Consider the following 20,199-nt stretch of genomic DNA (forward strand, 5'->3'; position numbering starts at 1 on the left):
GTAGGTGTGTGTTAATCTGCATGGATTATACATTTTAGGGGGTCATGAAATTTTCAGCAATGAAGATATTCCACCAGGGAACAGCTTTCAGTTTGACAAAATCGTGAAACTTAGCAAGAAGATGAAAACTATTATACAGAACCATCCATCGTTTTTGTTTAAGCCATGTGGGCCTGCCCATGAATACATATCTAACAGTCTCAAAACCAACTTACCAGCTGCATTTCTGCACAGCTATGTTGTGGATAACTATGAAGACCAGAAATGTTTGAAGGATCTTTGCTATGCTCACAAGGAACCAGTTCCAATCACAATTGTGCAAAAGTTTACCAACAAAATGTATGATTTGAAGGATGATGTAGAGACAAACAAACAAACAGCCGACTTATTGAATCAAGAAGAGCCTACAATGGCTAATGTACTTATTGACTATTTCCACTTGCACAAATCCCGTAAGGATATTTTGTAGGCTGTAACTACTTTTCTCTATCTACACTTTTCATTCATTCATTTTCATCTTTATTTTGCGGGAGGGGTAGTTCATCAGTATTGTCCTAATTCATCAGATGAAGAAGTTGATGAAAATGATTATCAAACCGAAGGTTTTGTGCCCGGTATATCATCTGTCTGCATAATATTGCTATCATGCAGGCCGATTAATGAGAATCAGAAACAAAACCCAGATGCTTTTTGAAGCGAAGTTTGGTAGTTACAAAGTTTACGACGAGGGAATTCTGTCACTGATCGACACCAATGGATGGGTTACTGATGAAGTATGTGCTTGTAAACTTTATGCAAGCAAGCATATATGTATATATGTTGTATATAGGTGATAGCATCTTATCTACTATACATGATCCGTGCCAACAAAAAGGTTAGAGATAATACATAGAAAAGTCTAGTGCATATGAATGTATGCATTATGTGCATGCTCACTTCCAAACACAGGAAGAAGAAATATTTATCATGGACGTGTCTGCAGTGAATGACATTTGTAATGGGACGTATATCCTTAAGAAAAAAGTTTTAAGCAATGTATGAGTTGGTACTTTACGAGGACTTACAGACACCTGTATACATATATTTCTGCAGGTTGATTTGTCTCATTACAATGCCCTCATTGGACCTTACTGCTACCAGAAGATGCACTGGATATTGGTGGTCAGACATATTTGTACATTTATATCTTTATAGCTACTATTTCTTTAGATCGTCGAACCAAAGAATGGAAAGGTTCTCTACATTGACCCAAAGAAGTATGAAGAAAGAGATCATAGACTAATACAAAGGATAAGAAAAAACTGGAAGTTAGTGCAGTTAATATTTTGCACACATAGTTAGTTAAGTATGTATACACATTAATTTGCATATCAACAGGAACACATTCTTTGAACTCCCTGGCTATTTGCATATAATCCCTGGCTATTTGCATATAATTCTCTTGCAGCGCTTACAGCACCTATCAATATTGTGGTGGATATTGGCCAAAGAAGTATGTATGGGAAGTCGTTATGCCTCCACACAGTATACAGGAAGACAATTCGTCTTGTGGAGTTTATGTTATGAAGGTATGGCCTTAAGTATATTCTGCAACACAACATAAAGAATTTCTAAAATAGTTTGCTGAACAATATTTAAGACATTTACCAATGAACATCCATGCTGGAACAGTTCACGATTTAAGAATAGAGATGGCAAAAGAAATACTTAACAATTCAGGTAAACAAGCAGTTGTAAGGTACTTATGAGTGTTGTTAGCAATCTATTTGTTTGCAGAACCCATAGAAGAGCATTGCAGGACCTGCTCATTCACTGCTACTAAAGCACAGGATTGGGTAAGTGTTGTTTGCTCTTTGTTTCATTGACTATCAGCTGAATATATACGTAGATTGGCTGTGGAACATGTGAATCGTGGTACCACCTGAATTGTGTCAACAGGCACATTAGCATTAAGTTGAATCCAGAGGATATACCTATAGTTAACTTTATTGGACCATGCTGTTCTACTGGTGCAACCTATGTAATTGACTTTATGTAATCATGGTTAAATATTAATGTATGGCATATTATAATTTATAAAATTGTGTTTGGCCCCCAGCAAACATGCATGGTGTAGAGCTAGCACTGCTACTGCTTAGTGCAGAGTAGATATTATGATTATGTGATCCTATGTCAGAAAATCAGTCGATTTTTAGTAGTTTTATATACCGTTAAGTGGATGTGTAAACTTCAGTCTCACTTACGCTTGCGTTAACTAGTTGAAACGAATCTCTTGGACTGAACTCTGTGTTAGTGCATGGGTATTATGTTAGCTGTGCTGTTTGCTTTTGTTTGTAAAGCTTTACAGTGACCAGCTGCACTGAAGGTCTGACAGCACTATTATGTTATAAGTATGTAGTCTTAGTCCATGTCTAATTTATATGCATTAATTTATGACCTGGCTTGTTATAGCTAATAATAATTATATTGATTCATGGAATTGCAGCTTTCAATCGATTTTAATGATTTACCCGGTACTGCATGTTGTGCTACATATGCACGAAGTGCATGTAGCTATTTATACTAACTTACCGTAGTTCTGCTTACACAATAATTCACATTAATTTCTACCCAGCATGCATTTGACCACTGGTATATGTCCAGTCACATAATAGAATAGCTAGATATTTATGGTGTGCTATATAAATAATTTGCTATTTATCTATTATACTGGACAGGCAGACTGACATGCCCATCGCTACTCCCTTAAGAACAATTAGTAATTATAGATTATAGAATTAATACTCAAATTGAGTTTGTACATTGCAAATAAATAAATAAGTAAATATTTTACTGGACAGGCAGAATGATGCCTGATTTGTTCAAGGGACTCGTGACTAGCTAGTCCAAAAGGTTGCTAGACTACTCAAGAAGTTCGTCCGATTTAATCAACATATGCATGCTCCACATGATTTGAATGGTGAAGGCCAGATATATGATACATGCAGCACATAGCAGCTTATAGCATGGAGAAGAAACGTGCGCGAAGTACTATGAGGCAAACAAATAGCTAGCTAGCTAGCTACAAATAAGCGCGACAGCAGTGTGCTAGCTATGTAATTTCTACATAGTATATGCCAGTAGGTAGTACAGCCAAAACAAAGGTATATTTAATGAAACTGAACTGCAAAAGCTACGTATTTGTAAACCCAGTTGAATCTATGCAAGCAACGCTAAGCGCCTCAGAATTAAATTATATCGTCCCGTACGCGTACGGGGCCCTATACGCGTACGGGATGCCCATACGCGTATGGGACAGGGAAAATGCCCATACGCGTATGGGACAAAATACGCGTACGGGATGCAACAGGCTACACCAGCTGCTACAAAGATCGTCTAATTAACCTGAAGCTCCTTCCCCTCATATACATATTTGAACTGCAGGACATACTGTTTGCTATCAAGTCACTAAAGTCACCAACCTACCAGTTCAACATCAACAACTTTATCAGTTTCAACTCTTCTACTACTAGGGCTGGAGCAAGCAATAAACTCTTGATACCTCAACACCTTAACAACACAGCTCGACATTCTTATTTCCATCGGTTACCATCCTTGTGGAATGCCATGCCGATAATGGATATAAACACATCATATTCTACTCTCAAATCTAAGCTTAAATCATTCTTATGGAACCACTTTCTAACGAATTTTGACGAGAGCAACAACTGTACCTTTCACTTCCTTTGTCCTTGCAGAACCTGTCATCAATCAAGACCTCCAGTCACAAACTTCAAACATTTATAATTAATCAACATAACATTGTATAATTGTAGATAATTTTGTATTTAGGCAGGCTGATGGTGCAAGTTACCATCAGACCTTTGGTGTCACTTTTCACCATAAAGCATTAAATAAATGTGACTGAATTTGACAAAACCCGGCTTCGACGCACAAAGCTTCGTTAGGAGATATGGCGATTTTAAGTAATCATTGTGTAATAACTTCCCAGTGCCTACAGCTGTGCAAACAAAATTTGCACCAAGTATGCATCTATTTACTAGCTATCACTGAGTGGGTGTATACATTTCTGATACCCAAAATTAGCCCTGTTTTGGGCAGCTTTTCTCGAGTGGGTAATAATATCACAGGTGATAGTAATAGGGTGGGAGGGTGGGGGTGGATAGTAATAGGGTGGGAGGGTGGGGGTGGATGGTGGTCTTAATATACGGGTATAAAATGGAGTAAGAAGACGATTGGAATCCAGAGGCCAAGTTTGGGCTCTCCATGGCCCTCAAATCACTCCAAATTGACCGAGAACACTATTGGTGAGCTCTCTGTGAAGTCCCAGCTCACTACACACCACCATCACAAAGCCATGGCCATTCAATGGCGCCAATCTCCCACTCGTGGCTTTGACAGGGTCGGAAGAAAGCTGCCACAGAAACCAGACTTGCCAGTCCTGAAGGAAGTGCAGTGTGGAATGTGATAGTGTATTAGGCCAGCAATCCATTTCTGGTAAAAACGTAAGTTTGATTTTGTGTGTGTGGAAGCCTTGTTATGTGAAATCCGGTCACAAATAAATAAATAAATAAAATAAATATAATCTGTTCCTAGCCGTAGAACGAACTGGTAGGATTAGTTTGGGTGGTTTTAGCGGTTTACAGTGTGTTGTTTACGCAACATTGGGGCACTAGATCTGGTATGTTTTTTAATCCTGATAAAAGTGTATTCATGAGAATCACTCGTAAACACAATCCGATCACGTACAACTACACCATTAATGACATCTCTATCCAAGAAGTTTCATCTACTAAATATTTAGGAGTTACAATCACCAATGACTTGTCTTGGTCCACACACATTACTAACATCACATCCAAAGCTCTATCAGTCACAGCATTCCTACAGAGAAATCTTAAGTCCTGCCCAACTCAAATCAAATTGAAATGTTATAATGCCATGATAAGACCAATCTTAGAATACGCCAATCCTGTCTGGTCCCCTCACATCAGAAGAGACATTGATAAGCTTGAACGAGTACAGAGGCAATCTGCCAGATTCATTATGTCTGACTTCTCGCGTTTCAGCAGCGTAACTAACATGCTCATTGACCTTAACATTCCCAGCTTAGAATACCACAGACAAGTATCTAGTGTCACCCTCCTCTACATAATTGTTCATAATCTCATTGATATATCTCCAGTTGATTTAATCCCTGTCACTTCTAACACCAGAGGACATGATCAAAGATTTCATCATATCTATGCAAGGACCAATCAGTACAGCAATTTATTTTTCCCTAGATCAATTAGACTGTGGAATTCACTCCCACCTGACCTAATCCAACAACAATCATTACAAATTTTTAAGTACCAACTGAAATTATTATTACTTTCCCCTACCAATCAGTAATCCCATAGTCAATCATATTGTAAAACATTTTGTATGCATGTTTCATATGCGCATTAATCCTCAAACTGAGGCTGCACATTTTTGGAAAATAATAAATAAATAAACATTCCACAAATAAATTCTCCGCATAACTGTACTGTACTTATCCAATTAGCTGAATAATTGTACTGTATGACTCATACAGTACAGTTAGCTATACAGCTGATTAGTACTGTATGGAGAATACGATACGCAGCATCGCTTTTATCCTCCCACGAAAAGTACAATATAGCCTGTAAAGGCACCACACAGAAATGATACGGATACAAGCATGTACGTATACACATGCAGTTACAACATACACAGGATACATGAATATCCAACAGATTTGAGACTGAATTTTGGAAACTCACCCTTATGGGAACACGTAAAATAATTAGAATTTTCATGTTTAGTGGGTTGCTAATAAAAGCAAGACACATTTTTAAACATATTTCAAGAATTTTCTTGTAATTTAAGGTATTGAGAATAGCTTACAACCATCAACAAGTAGATTTTCATTATAAAGTTTGTGATGTGGCCATTAAATTTAGATGTCAAATGCGCCCATATGGGTGATTTTCCAAAGTTCAGTCACATTTAAGGTACACAATAATGTAGGAATTTACTGTCTGTGATGTAATTGCTATCAAAACAATGCAATTATGTCTCCATTTCTCTAATTTGGCTCAGTAGATTCTGCAAGGTAGCAGCTAGGTCTCATATAATGGCATCTTCATAGTGCTTCTCCAAACACAGATAAGCAATGATCAATAACCTACTGACAACAATGTGTGACTCCATTTGTAGAATCCAGATGAGTGGGTGTGGCTCCAGTATCTCTATACAATTAACACACATTCAGAATAACTTGGTGTGGTTCAAATAAGTACTGTATGTACTAGAGTTGTAACAGTATCGATACACAGTCTCCATTCAGGCATTGCACCATGATACAGCAATATATGAAACAACACAACGAGAAACATACTTTTACACTTGTAGTACATACACTCCATGCATTAGTACAATCATGCTTGTCAGTGAAACCTGTTTTAATGGCCACCAGCACAGAAAGGCCAACCTACTAGAAAGGCCAATTCCAAATTCCGTTGGTTAGAATTTATACATATAATCATTGAGCAAAGGTGGCAATAGACAGGTTCCACTGTAACACAATAGCCAGGGACGGATCCAGACTTTTAAAAAGGGGGTTCCACTTTGGAATTACAACTTCAGTCTAGCTGTAGGTTGAAGACAAAAAAAAAGGTCATCACCTACTGACAATAGCTGTCCCTCACCATAAATTCCCTCACCAACTATACCTCCTTATTTATAACTATAGATACATAGCTTGCTACACTGCTCCTCAAAAGACTACTTTGACTGCTCTATTAGAGTATCTCAATTTGACTGTTCTATTAGAGTATCTCGAGTAAGACAGGCTCTCTCAAAGGGGGGGTCCATGGAGCCCTTTGAACCTCCCTGGATCCGCCCTAGATAGCGGATCCAGGATGGGTCATTTGGGGAAAATTCCGCCCACCACCACCCCCCCCCCCCCCCACCGGAACCTTGTGGAGGAGCCAGCCATACCTCTGATTAAAATAGCCACTAAACTTTGTCAGGCCAAGAAATTCATAAAAATATGCTATTACTAGCAATTTATAACAAATTCGAGCGAACCAGTCAAACTAGATGTGAAATCGTCAACCAACACCTTCGTGCGTATTAAGCGCCTCTAAAATAATTATCGTGTTGCTATAGTTTGAGACATTTACAGCTTTTAAAGCAACTTTTGAGACTTCACAACCATCTGAAAAGGCTAAAATGGCAAAAACCAACAGCGAGACACTACTAAGAGGTGATTATTTGCTGCTTCAAAAATACAGCACTGAACTAGAGAATCTGGCTCTCCCCAACCATTTACAACTTAGCCTGTTTGTGCCCCATCCCCTTGCCAGCTCTCCTGGATCCGCCCCTGTAACAGGTGATCTGATCCTGTACATTCCGTGAGTGAATGAGATCCACTTGGCCAGGACAAAATGTGATCCAAATGTCTTGCACTTACAACCTAGTGGCAAAATAGAACTGAGTATTTAAAGGGGACAATGTGTCTAAGATGTGTGTACACATTACAACATGTGCATACAAGAAACACTATGTACCTTTTTAGTGTTCCAAATCACCACATTATGCATGGACCAGTCAACACAAAACTGCATAGTGCCTATCAGTAAACCCGAAGAGGAAAAGTCAGGAAGAATTAAATTTGGATATGTACGGATAACAATTATGAACAGTAACAATATACAATGAAACATTAGTCTGGTCACTTCACGGCCAAAAATTTTGAGCAGGTAGCAGATAAGCTGTTTATACAAAATGACACATTCAGGGACTGTGCTTATATGGGTGACGACAAGGTGCTTTAATTAGACACATTGTAATAGCATAATATAGTATGAGATATACAAAGTGTCACTGCTAGACAGTATACTGATATGGCTACCGTATAACCTGAGTCTGAGTAGTAAATCAGCAAAGTAGGTGCAGTGGAACTTGTTTAGGATGATTACTTTTGGGCCAACTTTTCTTGGCTTAATAAGCAAGTAGCTGCTTTAGCAAAGCATTCATATAGATGTCTCACGTGGCAATTAATTTAAAAGTTGGCCTCTTCAATAGGTGACTTCTGTACAAGTGGTCACCAAGGCAGTTTCCACTATGTAAGACTTAGGGTTTAGATATTTGGCAAATCATGTGTTGAAGGTTTCTGTAGTCTGAAAACCCACCACAGTTTACTCAGGCAATGTTGACTTGTGGTCACCACTAAACCACTGAAATGCTGGAAGTACATGGTGTTACTTGAAATGCTCCTTCTGTGATAACATAGCTATGTGGATCAACATTTTTAGCATTTACTTACAGGTTGGTTATCAATACTTGCCCTCTTGTTGCCAGTCTCACACACTGCCACAAACTAAAATTTCATCACTAAATCCTTTCTATTGCCAATTAATAATACAATAACAGCTGCATTATAGATGCTTTTTAGCAATTTTCCTGTGGATTTGTGGTGTTCCGAGTAGGGCAATGTTGCACTATGTAAATGTTGCGTGGTTACATCTTCAAACACAATGAAAAACCTGTATAATGAGGTCACCCATCTAAACTGGCCATTGTAAAATCCTCTCATATGTCAACTGTGTACAAGCAGCTGCATACAGCAGCCACCTCATGTGTTCCCCATCACTCTGTCGCTGTAGTAATGCCTTCTCAGCCTCACTACGAATAAACATCATGTTATTACAGGTACATGGAAAAATTTGGAATTTTCAACTAAAGTACGTAGGGACCATAGCACATCGACAAAAATATTGAAACAAGTTGGAGTAGACCATGATATTAAATCACAGTAAAACAATAAGAAGTGTTGTATTCCTACTGTGCTCAAGATACCATAACGGAAATGCTCAGTAGGGATGTTTAGCTGTGTATTTTGAGAATTGCAGAGGGGGGTATGAATTAATAAATACGTTTATTCAATAACCCTTCGTTTCCCACATTCCTTTAGCCAAACAATTACACTCCTTGCTTTATAACCTTATAACTCTTGTATAGTTGCAGGTATCATCACCAAATTTTTAGCAGCACTTCTCTACATAAATATGCACTAGTGGTGTAAATGGGATGGTGATTGAATAATCTAATTAGAAGTATGATGTAATTAATATGCAAAAAAGGGAAAATAAATTCATCACAATAGATTCACTCTGTTTATTTACAACTTTTACAAGTTTGTTGGGTAGCTACACCATTCAGGGACAAGCAGAAAACAATTCAGCACAAAAGATTATTGTATGATGATTTTACAAAGAAAATACTGTCGTGACATAGATGCGGGAATATATAAGAATATATATCAATGCCTTGTTGTACTAGATCCTTATAAGGAAATTTTTATTTCTAAAATTTGCTTAGAAGTTACTGATCCAATAAAATGTATGTTATTATTAAAGCTGTTTCTATTCATCTAAAAATAAATATTATCATGAAGTCAAAAAGTGTAAGGCAAAAACTATTGGTGGGAAACGAAGGGATAAAAGTTACAAAAAAAGTACACAAACAAGTGCAAGAAAAAATCAGGAATTTTCCATATGAGTAGGGACTGCAGCAATAAAAAGCACTGAAACAAGCTAAAAAATAAAAATAAAAAATAAAATAAAACTGAAACAAGCTGCTGAAACAAAACACAACTGAATGATTGCATTTTAATCCCTATACTTTAACCTGCTATGGTGTATGGTTAAAGTAGGGATTAAAATGTAATTATTCAATTGTGTTTTGTCTTAGCGGCTTGTTTCAGTGCTTTTTATTGCTGCAGTTCCTACTCATAATTTTATGGAAAGTTCCTATTTTTTCTTGCACTTGTAATTATTTCATTCTGTAACTTGTATTATACAGCAGCGTTGAAACCGGGTCACTACTGCTGACCCGGATGACCCACTGTGCTATCCCGGTAAGACCCGGATTAATTTAAGCCGAGGGGTGCGATAAGAGCTATGTTTCGGGTAGTCTCAAGCGAGCGAGACTACGTTTTGAGCCTTCAATTTGTGTTGAGTAAACGAGTAGTTATGTGATAACTAAGCCGGTAAGTTTATGATTTAAAGTCAGTCAGTGGGTTTGGTTCCACGTAGCCACTGTGAGTTTACCGGAGTTTACAAACAGCAATTGGGTGTGGCTTAGTGCATACCTAGTATTACAATTTCCCGATATATTAAAGTGGGTGTGGCTCACAAAAGTACTTATCCTGCTGCAATACTAGGCTAAATACAACTTGTGCAATAATCGATTAGTGGGTGTGGCTCCACGTAAGCTTGCAGACAGAAACGAACTCAGTTTCGTGCTACAGACTGCACCTACTAATAAATGGGTGTGGTTGAGCATATGTTTGTAATGCGATAAGTGGGCGTGGCTCACGAAAGAGCTACGCGAATATCGTTTTTTTTTTTTCAATTCAATTATTAGCTTTATAGTGCAATGTTACAGGTGTACATGGTTGTACAACAATAAAAGTGAGTTTGTATACAATTGCACTAAAGGTAAACTGGTAAGTACCAGATCCCATAACTTAAATTAAGTACTTATCATTACTTATTACAATGAGCTGCTAAATGTATCAAAGTTAGGTGGCTTGGGTTGTTTGGAGCAGATGCTACAAGGACATGTAAAATGGAAACTATGCTGGTTATCTGGATCGAAGTTTCTTATAAAATGCTGCCATAGGATTTTAGTTAGTTGAAATTTAATGGTAACAAAGGGTTGAGTTAGGTCAATTACTGGTAAGCTGTTGAAGGTTCGAGGAAGTCTGTTGAAGTAGAAGTTTCTTTGTTGATTAGATGATGTAAAAACATGTTCAAGTTTGTTGCTGGAAGAAGACCTAGTAGAATGATGACAGAATTTGATGAAGGTCTGGATGTTGAAATGATCAGATGGATTTTGAATTGATTTTATGAAAAACAGAATGTCACACTGGTCATAAATATAATGGTAGTAGGTTGAGCTTGATAAGGCGAGTTTTATAATCAGAAACATAATTGTTGAGGATGTATTTGGTAGCTCGGCGCTGTATTGTTTCAAGAGCAGAGATATCTTGGATAAGGTAGGGATGCCACAATGGGGAACAATGCAGGAGCTGAGACCTTACTAGTGCTATGTACAGAGTTCTTTTAATTGTAGTGTTAATAGAATGGCTGAATGTACGTCTAAGCAATCCTAGGGTTCGATAAGCTTTGGATGAAATGTGGTGATAGTGGTTTCTCCAGGACAGGTCAGTAGATAGAATGATACCAAGGTCACGATGGGTGTTGCTAGATGTTATTGAGGAATCGTCAATGTTGTAAGAAGTTGGGAACTTTGTATTAAAGGAGAGGTGAATAAATTTCTTAGTGTTAAAAGATAGGTTTGAGTCTTGAGACCAGTCAAATAAGGAGTTGAGGTCATCCTGGAGTTTGATGGAATCAAGTAGTTCAAAAATGAGTTTGTAGCATTTAGTGTCATCTGCAAAAGATAAAGCATTGGAGTGATGAATGGATAGATACAAATCGTTGATGAAAACTAAGAACAAAAGTGGCCAAGGATGCTCCCCTGGGGCACACCTGATAAAACTGGAAGTAGAGATGAGTAGGAACCATTGAGTCGTACACATTGGTATCTATTATAGAGATATGATTTGAACCACCACCACAGGTTGCCAGTAATGCCAATTTGCCACAATTTTAAGAGTAGTTTATAAGTTTCCACGTCAGCAAACGAACAATTACGTTTCTCACGTGACCCAATCCGGGTCAGACCCGGATAATTTGTACAGCCAACTAAACATTTAATACATGCTGAAAATTACATGCCATAATTTTGGTAATTCATAAAATATAAAAAGTTATGTGTTATGAAAGTTTGAAAAAGTAGGTAAATTTGTAAGACCCTAGCTGTCATATACTACAGTACATGCATGTATACTCTTTAGAGTCCTGCAATTGTGACCACCGGGCCGGTGAAAACTGGGCATGTAGGCACAAACTACACCCTGTCATACTACAGGTCATACCTCAGTACTGGAACAAAATATTTGCATTCTGTAACTTGCATCATAAAACAAATTAAACGGTTAGTATTACTTGAAAATTGCATTGCAATAGCTTAGTAGTATAAAAAGTTATGTGTGATGAAAATTTGAAAAAGTAGCTATAGGCAAAATTCATTTTCCCACATGCCCTATTATTGCAGGCCCAGTCACAATTATTGTAATAAGATGTCCATGGTATAAGGATGCTGTATTTATGCTAGCTTCAATAATAAAGGCAATTGGAGAGGAGGTCTGCTTGGCATGCTCCCCACAGCCTTTTCAAACATAACCAGTGAACCACAAAATGATTTCAAGATATATAACAAATATAGAGCTGTTAATTCAGAAACACTCAACCATTCTAATTACGGTATACTGTTTTGACAAGCAAATTTAATGCTATATACATCCACCCCTTATCACAACTAATCTCTAAAGTGATAAATACTATAATCCACCAACTAGCTACCCTATTTTAAGAGGTATCTTATTACTAATTTCAGTCAGAATGTGCTTCCAAATTCAAACTCAAAGGGCCAGATATCATGCCCCATACTCCCAGGTTTATAATTTGCAATTTGGAATGTGCTTCACACTCAGTGTGCTTGGTGGCTTATAGTCATGTGTCCCTTTCTAGATCTCCACCAACTTCAGAATTGAACCAAGTACTGTAGCTTTCCATGAAAAGTAATTATGACATTCCAATACATCATTGTAAATGAACTTTCCTTAACTACCTGCATCTGGCCTGTGCGTGTCCCTCCCCTGGCTAACGTTTGGATCCATTTTTGATTTTAGTCAGCTACATGTTTTCCCACTAATATCTTGATGATGACACTAAAATGCATTCTTTTTTCCTTTAGCTAGCAACATAGATAGTCTTTTTGATATAATTGCTGTATGTAGATTATCTTGAATTTTATTATAAGGTGGGTTAACGGTCAGTGATTTATTCACAATCATATGCTGTATAGCCATAATTCCTGGGTCAATTATTCTGTCCCTATATACACTATGTATACATGTATGGTTAGCTACCATAATATTTATATGGAACTATGTTTTAATCATGATCAATAATTATTTCCTTGTGATTCTTCTGCTATTTAACACCTGAACAAAAAGAAGTCCTGCACAGTAAGGAAGACATTTATTGAAAGGAAATGCTAATATCATTAGTGAATTTGATCACACTACTGCACCACAGCTACATGATGTTGAATTCCCCTATATTGTCATGTATATTATTATGTGATGTAACATAATGTCAAATTCATCTAAGGTCATGTATATTAGTATTATTATGCAATGAATGTGTTTAATAGCATATGACAACTTTATAGAAGCCATGCACCACTTGAAGTATAGACTTTAGACTTTAATGGACATTCTTTAGATTGCTAGAGTACAGTATAGTAAGGATTTCAGTTGGACTCTTTTAGTGTATAACTCTCACATTTACACCATGGAAGCATAACGACTACATAGCTATGTATGTAACAAGCTACTACAAAAATGTAGTTAACACATTATTTGTTTGAAGTTGTACACTTCATTAATTTTTACTTGTTATATTTCCAAAGAACATACTTTACAGAATTCTCATGAAGTGATGTAAATTTATTTGTTTATTACACGTCACAGAAATTTTTTGGGTTCAACACAATTATTTTCTTGTGTTTTGTAAGAATGAAATGTATTTATCTTTTCAAGCCCATTACAGTAGCTAATTCCAGTACCAGTGTGACAAAGTATTAATAGGGAATGTATTAATGGGAGATTTAAGCAGCAGTACCACTATACCTGTAGTTAAGCAAAGCCTTTTTTTCTTCGTACAAACCCCACGCAAATGTTGTAGATTGTGCCCTCAAGCCCGTTTTTTGGAGGTCATCAATTTGTTGCTAAAATTCAGCTATGTATTATTTTAAAACACATTTGGTCAGGCTTCGATCCAGCATTGTTATAAATACGGTCTGCCATCTGTTAGTTTCTAAGCAATAAAAGCTAGCTAAAACTTTTCATTATTACGACGATTTGCATTAACATCATTCCAGCCATTTCCTGACTACCACATGGTGTCAACTTTGTGATTTTGCTACTTTTTATACATTTAAAGGCTGCACCCTTTTTCAAAGCTTGGCTGTTTTGTATGGATAAAATAACACAGGAAAATATAAAAATACATAGCTATGTGTAAATACTTGAAAAAAGGACACTACTAATTTTTCCAAAACACTGCTTGTAGGACCACATGTCCTAAAACCTTCAGCACTTGCGGTGTAAAGCCTTAATAAATAAATTTTTCCAAATTATCCGAAAAAGTCAGAACCAGGATACCATTGGTCACTCCTTAAGGATTCTATAATTCAGACTTTCATTGTGGCCCTGTATTTTCGTATAAACAAACTACTTTTCACTAAGTGCACATGCACTGAATATATTCAGTCAGCATAGCTATTGCAGACCAAAAACGTCCAATTAATGTATTGTCAACACATCTTAAAGGCCACTCTCACAAATTAGTAGCAATGTAAAGCACTCATTGATTAGACCCACTTAAAATTTGTAGAATGCATTACTCTAACAGTATTGTTGGTGACATGTCATCATCATTGGCATGCATCAACATCATTGTAGCGGTATGGGTGGAGAAATAGGGGAACAGAGGAGATAACTGCCATCTCACTTTAAATAGTGGAGGACCAGTGTCCCCCTCACATTTTCCAATTCCCAATTTGATTTTATGTTTTACATACCTCTTTGTAATCAGCTACAGCTGTTCTTCCTTACAAGTGAAGGAAAAAACACAGCATGAAATAAAAAGCTAAACACAAAAAAATTTAATAATTACACACCGGTGCACATGGAGATTGGTAGTGTATTTATTAATTATTTTGTAATAATGTCAACCTTGATGATTGATGACGTTGCTGTAATGTGGATATATTAAGAGAGGGTAATGATGTAACACTGGTAGTTCTAAAGTATTCAGATAAAATCAATCATGTGTTGTACTTTTCTAACTTATAAATGTCAGTATTATATGGATTCCAGACTGGGGTCACAACATATTCAATGATGGGTCTAACTTATGTCAAATAGGCTGTTCTTTTAGTGTTGGGTGGACAGTTGTTAGGTGTAGGAATTGATAATACCATGTCATAGTCATCACATATAGACTTTGTGCATGCCAAGGCGTGGTCTGGAAAAAATGGAAAGGTTGCTACGGCTTCAAGTTTCACGATAGTTTACAAGAAAAGTGAGGGCAAAAGTATCGAGTGTTCTATTGCAATAACCTTCCCTAGGCGGAATAACATGAAGCAAATATGTTATATACTTTTACCCAGTAATGTACTTTATACCAGCACTACTCTATCTTTTAGCACAATTCCTTCATATTAGCTAGTATTAAAAAAATTCCTAGCCATATAGAACTGTGTACACTTTTTGCCCTTAAAAAATGGCGGATTCGTTATTTTGATGATGTAATAAAGTGCCACGCCTTAGCGTGCACATGGTCTATATAAGGAACAGATCAACCAAAGTGTTGAATTTTATTACACAAAATCTTACCAAGCTATGTATGGAGTTTAATTTCTTAATATCAAGATTATGACCCAATAAATAGTGTGTAAAGGGGTCAGGGTACAGGTACACCGTAGCACAGCACATCAACATTAATTTTATTTTTATTTGCCATTTGCTAGTCCATTGATTCACATAATAGTTATATACACTGTAGCTAGGTCTTCTTGTAACTGTTTTAATCTTGTAGTTTTGTAATAGTCCTTTATAAATAACACAATCATCAACAAATAATGGAACTGAAGATGAAAGTGTTAGGCGGTCAAAACACTCAATGTGGTTGACAGATTCCTTAGACAATGACTTGTATAGGGACAGCAAACAGTGTACTATATAGAACTTTGAAAAGTCACTTGGAATCCAGGAGGGATAATTCAGAAGTGTAGCCAAGGGTGGGCCTGGGTGGGTCGTGCCCTCCTGAATTTCTTTGGGATAGTGGTGCCTGCTCACAAATGATATTATGAACAAGAAACGAGTAGTGTATACCTTGGCAGTGCCACATTTTCGTTGTAAATCAACAAATGATATTGAAATAAGTTTAATATTTACATCACATGATCTGAGTAGTCCAGTACTTTATATTTAATGCACAGCATCACATGATCCAACATTTTGGCTGGGAAGAGCACGAGGAAGGAGAGAAGCCAGCTTTTTTTTGGAATACTGAGTTGTAAGGAGCAGCAGGGATTCTGTTATTAGCAAGGTTATAAGTGACCTAGAGTGATAAACCATAGATAATATAATTATAAGGTAAGGCACATATATATTATCTATGGATAAACAAAACTGAATTAAATTCTCCTGTGTTACCGTGTTAGACAAGTCAGTTGAAGATGAAAATTAAGCCATATGACTATCTTAAGAGCCAGGCTGGAGTAGAATTAGTTGTGTACAAGTGCAGATAAGCTAAAAGAGAACAAGACAAGGAGGTTTAATAAGTTAGCTTATATATTATTCATGCAGTAGCATTAGACTAGTGAAATAAGCTGCAGGAACAGCAGCATAGCATATTTTTAACTATGCATAGATACCTTTATGCTCATTAAGAGAAGTGAATATATATTGAGTCCACTAATTAAGGATGGACTCGCATTTTGTGCTAGTTAGTAGCATAGGGTGAAATGTGTGGGTGGGTGTGCCCACACATCCCTCAATTTGGATACGCCACTGAGGGTTATAAATTACTGTAAAATAGCTAGCTACTCTGCAACCTGTGTCAGTTACTTTAAATATATAGAACATAATTGTTTTACTAAGTTTTTAACTCTCAGTAAAACATCAGTAAATGCGGGTTTACTGAAAAACTACTAAAATAACAAACAATTACCTGTCCCATATACTGGGGATATACCACTCTAGTAAACTAAGAAACTTCAAGTAATGTAACCACGTGCAAACACTTTCAAAATATAAGCACAAGGAGGTCATGTTATTTATAAGTCATGACATCCTGAAGTTCTGGTTATTCCTTTGCTGACTATGAATTGCATACTTGTGACCGGATTGAAGGACTGCATCTCCATTGTTCACCTTTACAAAAAGCGAATCCTGGGGTTGGAGGGATTTTTTCCTTACTTTGGCCTCCTTTTCTGTTACACCTTATCAGTCAATAAGTCAACTCATTAGGTCTAAGTCCCTGAAATTAGGTTAGGTAATTCTGAGGCTGCAGCACATGTTGCTGTCAGACCTTCAGTGCTGGTCACTGTAAAGTGCTAATAATAAAAAACAAAAAGCAGAAAAATTTCAAGGTTGAAGCCTCTGGCTTGACAATATGTAGCTATAACTTTAATACTTAGCTAGCGGAAAATTCAGACAAAATATGGTACATTATAGCTAAGTACGTAGCTAATGGTGCTGTTACAGTAACATTGTCTTACTACTCTTTAAAGTTGAAGTATATCAACCACAGTACAAAAATTAATTAGCCTGTGATTTTTTTTTCCTGGGCTGGATGTGCTGCCCTTGCCTACCACCCCAACACCAAGGAGCAAGTGTGCTGGACAACTGAAAGGGGCCTGTGATTTTTTAACTATATTGAGAGAAAAAATCAGCTAGCTATATTAACCAGAAAGACTAAGACGAAGTTCGAAGGTGCGTCAACTCTATAACGGCTGCTTGGATGGATTGGGAGATTTCCCTCCAATTATGAAATGTAAGGTGTCCCATTCAGGGTAAATTCTCTCAAAAATGGTAGCTATCTTTCCGCTTAAGCACAATCGTACGTGAAAACCGCGTTTTCTTGATTCGTGATATCGCGCGCACCCCGCACCGGCTTTCCTTTGCCGCATGACAAATGCGTGACACAGGAGTAAATCGCGCAATGCAGCTATAATAATGCAAACATTAAACCATTGCAAATTGATGACAGTTCAGCGAAAGCGGAGAGGGAGTGACACTTAAGTCTACTTTCATCACCATTAAGGTAGCTACAGTAGCTGCCTAACCAGCGCTCTAACAATTTGTAACAGATTCGGAGAAACAGGTCTTGGAGTTAGCCAGTCAATAAATTAGGTGAGTTAGAAATTCTTGTGCTTCACTACAGCGATAGCTTACTAACTGACTGGGTAGAACTTTTCAAAAAATATTTTATTGTTTTCAAAGTATTAAGACTAGGGTCCGCAACGCGAAAAATCGATATCCTCCAATCAACTATACCTAACTATTGTCATGTGTTAGACTAAGTGTAACTTAAATAACACCAGCGTAGCAGCCACGCTTGTCACTTTCTTCTGGTAGAAAACGATACAAATATGGAGCCAGATATGTTGGTGAAACTGTTTGTGTCAATAGTACCGGCCTACACTGGAATATAGTAACTCTGTATGGGGGCCACCTTTTTGTTTTGGATCAGAGAAAGATCCAACGAAGAGCTACCCGTTTGTTACCAACACTGGTTGATAAATCCTACTCTGAAAGATAAAATTGCCATCCTTAGCTCATCGATGACTAAGAGGTGATCTTATTTTGTTATACAAAATTCTAAACAATTATTTTAGTTCAGACTTTCACAACTTCTTCACTTACACTAATACCATCTCAAGGGGACATCAATTTGAGTTATTTAAATCATTTTCAACAATTTCAAGATTAAATTTTAGATCTGATTATTTTTTTAATAGGATTCTCAATGACTGGAATGGCTTACCTGACTATGTTGTAAATGCTAGTTCAATTAATTGTTTTGAATCATTGTTAGATTCTCACTTAGCTAATTCAAGATTTATTTTTGTATAGCCATCTTATGATTGTACAAATTTTGTGTTGACCCGGTATACAGGCAGTGCCTTTACCGGTAATTAATAATACTAATAATACTAATACTAATTATCTTAAAATCACGTGATTTTTCATTGCAGTAGTTCGTAGAGTTTATTTATTTTATTTATTTATTTATGATTACTGGGCAGTCAGCACAGCTGGTGTGCCCAGGAAAAAAAAAAGGAATCACAGTATTAGGTACAATTATATACTAACTAATGTGGTGTTGATTGTTTGTAAAGTGTGATATCAAGTTAGTTGTAAACTCATCATAGTTTGTCATCTCTATAATAAATACAGGCAGTTCATTCCATTCTTTGATTGATCTTGAGTAAAATGAGTGTTGATAAGATGTTGTTGATGGTGTGGGCAGGATAAAATGCAAGGGATGATAGTGTGACCTTGTTTGTCTCTCTACAGATTGATAATATGGGGGAATTGATAGGGATATGTCTTGATGGAGGATTTTGTGGAGCAGATGCAGTCTAGATATCTTTCGTCGTGTCCGTAGGGTAGGCCAGGATAGTTGATTTAATATTTGTGTCACGGAGCTAGTTCTGTTGTAATCACTGATGACCCACCTGGCTGCTCTACGCTGAATTTTTTCCAATTTGTCTACATCAACGTTATAACAGGGGTCCCAAACAACTGAGACAAAGTTCTTCGTATGCCACAGTATCCACTCTCAACATTGTTCAAGTAGTCTATCATCAACTCAAAGTATTGGTGGTTTGATTTCATTGGTCAGTTTCTAGTGGCAGCACGATCTGTGCAGCTTTCTGGTGACAGACAAAATGTTTCTTTCTCTGGAGCACAGGACAAGCAGAGCAGCAACTGCGCCGTGGGTCAGCAATGACCAGTACTAGGTAAAGTACCTGCATGCGGAGTATGGTTATAATTGAAGCTTGTTAGCCATCTGGCTGAGCCAGGAATTAGGCTAAAATGACATGATTTTTGCAAACAAATACCAGAATTGTTGATACATCAGTGAGACAGTCTCCAACAGCAAGGATACGAAGCTTATAAACACCTAACAATACGGCTATCTCGCCCAGTAAACGTAATATATATTACAATTTACGATTCTGAGTAATATAACGCGTTACTTTTGGAAATGCAGTAATATAACTTTACGTTATTTTGAAAACTATAATTCGTTACTAGTAACGAAAGAAGTAATATTATTGCGTAACGAGTAGCTGGAAGCGAAAAGTAACGAGTAACTTTACCGCGATGTTACGAGTAATTGTAGAACCCCAGTAGTACCTCCTACTCGAAGCCCAGGTGGCCGCAGCCGAGCCTCCGGTTGACACACAAAGTAT

At 37.1% G+C, this 20,199-nt stretch overlaps 2 protein-coding genes across 3 annotated transcripts in view; both read left to right on the forward strand.

Moving 5' to 3' along the window:
• Positions 1–529, forward strand: part of LOC136247593 (uncharacterized) — a 56,130-nt gene extending 55,601 nt beyond the window's left edge. For both annotated transcript variants that reach the window (XM_066039355.1, XM_066039356.1), the window contains exon 10: positions 39–529. In XM_066039355.1, the coding sequence (XP_065895427.1) occupies positions 39–469 (431 nt within the window). In that variant the 3' untranslated portion in view covers positions 470–529. The remainder of the gene's footprint in view (positions 1–38) is intronic.
• LOC136247595 (uncharacterized) lies at positions 512–2,102 on the forward strand. The gene is made up of 10 exons (XM_066039357.1): positions 512–602; positions 652–773; positions 830–874; positions 949–1,035; positions 1,093–1,161; positions 1,210–1,307; positions 1,448–1,568; positions 1,620–1,719; positions 1,777–1,835; positions 1,889–2,102. The coding sequence occupies exons 2-10, from the start codon at positions 660–662 to the stop codon at positions 2,036–2,038; spliced, it is 843 nt and encodes a 280-aa protein (XP_065895429.1). The 5' UTR covers positions 512–602; positions 652–659; the 3' UTR covers positions 2,039–2,102.
• Positions 2,103–20,199: the final 18,097 nt, after the last annotated feature.

The sequence above is a fragment of the Dysidea avara genome, chromosome 2 (genome assembly GCF_963678975.1).
Source record: "Dysidea avara chromosome 2, odDysAvar1.4, whole genome shotgun sequence".
NCBI lineage: Eukaryota > Metazoa > Porifera > Demospongiae > Dictyoceratida > Dysideidae > Dysidea > Dysidea avara.

Excerpts from the sequence above, each read along its gene's own strand:
- LOC136247595 (XM_066039357.1), top strand. The coding sequence starts at position 660 with ATGAGAATCAGAAACAAAACCCAGATGCTTTTTGAAGCGAAGTTTGGT. Across the intron at positions 875-948 it reads TGATCCGTGCCAACAAAAAG|GAAGAAGAAATATTTATCAT; the intron begins GTTAGAGATAAT and ends TTCCAAACACAG. Across the intron at positions 1,162-1,209 it reads AGATGCACTGGATATTGGTG|ATCGTCGAACCAAAGAATGG; the intron begins GTCAGACATATT and ends CTATTTCTTTAG.